Source organism: Contarinia nasturtii, unplaced genomic scaffold, assembly GCF_009176525.2.
Source record: "Contarinia nasturtii isolate CC-2019 unplaced genomic scaffold, AAFC_CNas_1.1 Cnas_scaffold_971, whole genome shotgun sequence".
NCBI lineage: Eukaryota > Metazoa > Arthropoda > Insecta > Diptera > Cecidomyiidae > Contarinia > Contarinia nasturtii.
Window position 1 is genome coordinate 1 of NW_022198318.1, and position 4635 is coordinate 4635.

The 4635-nt window shown below is 34.7% G+C and overlaps 1 protein-coding gene across 1 annotated transcript; it reads right to left on the bottom strand.

Annotated features, from left to right (window-relative positions):
* Nucleotides 1–1502: 1502 nt before the first annotated feature.
* Nucleotides 1503–4450, bottom strand: LOC116343132 (maltase 2-like). Its single transcript, XM_031771043.1, has 6 exons — nucleotides 3980–4450; nucleotides 3509–3836; nucleotides 2718–3440; nucleotides 2415–2655; nucleotides 2197–2346; nucleotides 1503–2019 (listed from the first exon to the last, which is right to left on the bottom strand). The coding sequence occupies exons 1-6, from the start codon at nucleotides 4226–4228 to the stop codon at nucleotides 1941–1943; spliced, it is 1770 nt and encodes a 589-aa protein (XP_031626903.1). The 5' UTR covers nucleotides 4229–4450; the 3' UTR covers nucleotides 1503–1940.
* Between the last annotated feature and the right edge of the window lie 185 nt (nucleotides 4451–4635).

Below are 4635 nucleotides of genomic sequence, written 5' to 3' on the forward strand. Positions count from 1 at the left end.
AAATTGGTCAGTTTTGTTTGATAAAAAATGAATCAATCAAAGATTCGATCATGTCCAAAATAACCGGTACCAATGACCAATTCACATTATCACGGGACAGTGATTTCAATATGTATTCTTATCATGACAGCAGACGGACAGTAAATCATTATGTTAACATCTATTGTATAAAAAAAATCAATTGATTGATTCGATTGAAAGAAATGAGTACGAAACTTATCTATAAGAAGACTAGTACATAGTACATTTGTGACATATAGGCACTCGAGTTCTTTTTTTTAATTAATAATGAATAACGGCGCTTTTTTGTTATCATTTCAATTGATGAAATCGTTCAACTCGGAGGAGTGATCTTCCTTTACAAATGAAACGAATTATTGACAAGATATTTTTGTAAATTTCGTATATTCCCTAATAAGATTATAAAAATAGTAGAAAACTAACTTAGGAACACACTGGGTATAAGAGAAACTATAAATATTATAAAATTTCATTTTATTCAGCGATTATTCACTCAACGTCTAATTCACCAAATGTCCGATTAATGTAAAGATCACGATGAAGATGCAGCGCTTTTCAAAATAAGTGCATGATATTTGCCCAAGACTACTTCAGTTGCTTTCAATTTGGCACTGCAAATAGAAGGAGGAAAATAAAAAATATTTTTTATTATTTTACCACCATTCAATTTTCCCATCCTTTTCTCACTTCCAACAAATAATAACGGAGCGATAAGTAATTTAGATAACGCAAAAAAAAAAAAAAAATAACAAGTTAGACATATGAAATGATACAAAAGACACGTGAAACAGGCGTGAACCACTTACCCTTGTTCATGACATGAGTCAGAACTGACAGCTGCCAATTCAAATGATTTTTAGTGTGCACATTATGGCCACCGTTAAATGTCAATTTTGGCCGCGAGACTTAGTAATGAAATAACTTAAAATATTTGGCTTGGAATTCAGAAAAATAATTCTATATTAAGCCCCCTCCGCTATTTATTTTAATTTAACTTGGCTGAGGCTTTGGAAAAATGGGAGAGAGGGTTTAAAATGGAACCCAAGACCTTCACGCGCGCTCGTTCAGTGTTGTGTTCCATTCAAAACCCTCTCTCCCATTAATTTTAATTTGTCTTGGCTAAGGTTTTTGAAAAATATGCACGAGATTAGATTTAAAACGGTGGCCAAAAATGACTTTTTGTGAAATACATTTTGACCACCATAAAAAAAATCATTTTGGCCGTGTGGCCAAAAATGATTCTTTAATAAATACATTTTGGCCACCGTGAATTTTACTTTATAGCCAACGAAAAAATATGCGTGGCCATAATGCGGGGCGCCGAAAATCCCTAGCAAATCGGAAGAATTTTCTCGGTCAAAAAAAAAAGGCAAAAAAGGTCTTCATTGCCAAAATTGTTAAAATGGTATAAATTCAATAAGTTTTGCAATAGTAATAAAGGAAATAATTAATAGAATTTATTATAAATAAAAAAAAATGGAAAAACACACAAATATTTTATATTATATGATTCTCGTATTATGAGGTAACTTTGCCTTGTAGACCATGTAGAGATGGTTACGTGGAGAAAATATGTATTTGTCAAACATTGATATCTGTCAAAAGAAACAACGTAAACAACACGAAGTCAATATTAATGTATTGGTTTTCCGGTTTTTTGAAAAAAAAAGAGCTGTCAACATTTTTAATTTTTAATTTGCAATAATTACAATAATACCGATAGTTCACCAGAAAAATATTCACTTCGTGTTGTTTACGTTGTTTCTTTTGACAGATATCAATGTTTGACAAATATATAAACGAACACCCAAATGTGTAAAGTTTCCCTTTCGTTTGTATTGGGACTCAGAGATGGCGCTCGCAAAATCCAACCGCCTTGAAAACCCATCATGAGTGAGAGTTGATACGATGCTTTGGATTTAAGATGAAGAAATGGCACTTTTCAAAATAATTGCGTCGTATTTGCCCAAGACGACTTTGGTTGCTTTCAGTTTGGCACTGCAAACAGAAGAAAAAACAATTTCTTTATTTTTACCACTATCATTCCTTTTCTGTACTTATTTTCTCTTTAGCAATAAGTAATAACGGAGCGATAGGTAATTTAGATAGCGCAAAAAGCAAGATCGAAATAGAAAATGAAACGAAAGGCACGTGAAATATGCGTGAACTACTTACCCTTGTTCATGACATGAGTCAGGACTGACAGCTGCCAATTCAAATTCTTCTGGGAAGTTTGTGCCCAAATTGCTTTGTGTCATATCGATTTTCTCTGCACGATCACCGAAATTGATGAGAACCCAATAAGTGTCACTCCCTTCAAATTCTCTGCAAACAAATCAATTCATTACTAGTCTGAATCTGAGGAATCTCTTTTCTCTTTGGATCTATCTTACCTGACATAAGCGAAAACATTTTCATTCAAAACAGTCGAGTTGAACGAACCGGCGGCAAATGCGTCTTCTTTACGGAGTTCAACTAGGCGCTTGTAGAAATTCAATGTGCTACGTGGATTTTTTTTTTGTGCAGCCACATTCAATTCTTTATAATTTACATGAATTGGCAACCATGGTTTGGCTGTTGCATTCTGCGGCATGAAACCAGCAAACTTCGTTGCATCCCATTGTAATGGTGTGCCTATAAAATGGACTTTCATTAATTTCTGTGAGTTTCGAAAATTCCGTAAGAAAATCACTTACGTGCTGGATCTCGCGACCGTTCCATCCAGTTGGAAGTGGGGTCAAGTACTGTCACTTGTGGGTCAGCTGTTTCGCTGAATGATATGTTTCGATTATCGATCATTCCGATCTCTTCTCCATAATAAGTAACTGCAACGCCTGGCAAAGTCAGCACCAATGCGTTAAATCCATCGACTCTACGTTCTGGATAACGTGATCCAATGCGTGGATGATCATGATTACCCATTTGCCAATTGGGTATTTTACCAGATGGAATAATATTTAAGCGATTGTCTATAACCGTTTTGACAGACTTAGCCGATGAATATCTTTTCATTGAAGAAATTAACACAAAATTAAATGGAATTTGTAAGCCTTTTTCTCCTTTACTGCCACCATAAAATTTCACAAAATCTGTATCGTTTGAATACGCCTCGCCCATTAAAACAAGCTCTTTTTCTGGATGTTCATTTTGGTATTTATCGACTACATCACGGAATTTGTAAACAATATCGAAGTTTTCGTGCAAATTTAAGGTATATTCGTGCGTTGTATACCAAAATGAATTTGGATCGGTTGTTGAACCGGAGAGAGGTTCGTCACGTAAATCTTCAAATTCAATCAGAAAATTAAGCGCATCCATTCGAAAACCGCTGGCACCTTTTTCGAGCCAGAATATCAGCACATCGTATAAGTCTTTTAACACGTCTTCATTGCGTAAATTTAGTTCCGGTTGTTCGGGTGCTTTAGTATGAAGAGAATGAACGAAAATAAACATTTGTTTTGACCATTTATTGTTGGGTTTTTCTTACCAAAGCAATGATAGTACCACTGATTTCGTTCTTCATTGTATTTCCAAGCTGGACCGTAGAAAATTGATACCCAGTTGTTTGGCGGCGATGTGTTATTGTTTTTCCCGTCGGCCCAAATGTAATAGTTTTCATATTTTCCTTCGCGTTTTACCGATTTTTTGAACCATTCGTGTCTATCTGATACGTGATTTGGCACAAAGTCCAAAAATATTTTCAAATTTCGTTTCGCTGCTTCGCGAAATAATTCTTCCAAATCAGCCATCGTACCAAATATCGGATCAATTTCGTAGAAATCTTCGACGTCGTAGCCAAAATCAACCATTGGACTCTATTTCGAAGAAAAAAACTTTTAGATTCAAACAAAAATCCAAACGAAATGCACAGGCTGTGCAGCACAGCATATGAAATTACTGAAAAAAATCCTCCTTGAAAATATGTCTACCTAATGGTCTACCAAAAATGGTCTCATACCTTGAAAATTGGTGAAAGCCAAGCGCCCGCAATGCCCAAATCTTTCAAGTAGTCTAATTCTTGAATAATACCTCGAATGTCCCCAATACCGTCGCCATTGCTGTCTTTGAATGAACGGGGATATATCTGATAAAACACGCCATTCTTCCACCAATCTAAATTTGAGTCGATTGTCTTATTTGGTTGCGGATATGCACTTATGGCCGCAACACACAACAATACAATGCAAATGCAATGAAACGTCTGCATTCTATTTATTCAATGAAACACACTCTCTAAATCTTTCTTGAGCGATGAAAATTGTTAATTGTAATTCACAATAAATTGTTTGAACAAAAAATTTCTTCGATTAATTTAAATTTTTGTCACTCGATTAGATTTTTGGAAATAATTCAGTAACAATTTTTTATTGCTTTCGATGTAAATCAAAATTAACGGTGAAAATGTCTGTGTTCCAATTGATGTTCCAAGCAAAACTGATACAAACTCGCATTATTTGATATCTCTTTATATCTCTTTGATGTCAACATGTTTGCGAAAAGTACTCAACATTTTTCTAGCGAATAATTCGTTGATGTTATCAATTTCGTTGATGATAAAGTTTGCACAACATTTTTCACCAACTCATGCATGGTCATCTCTTATTCTTTTTTGTC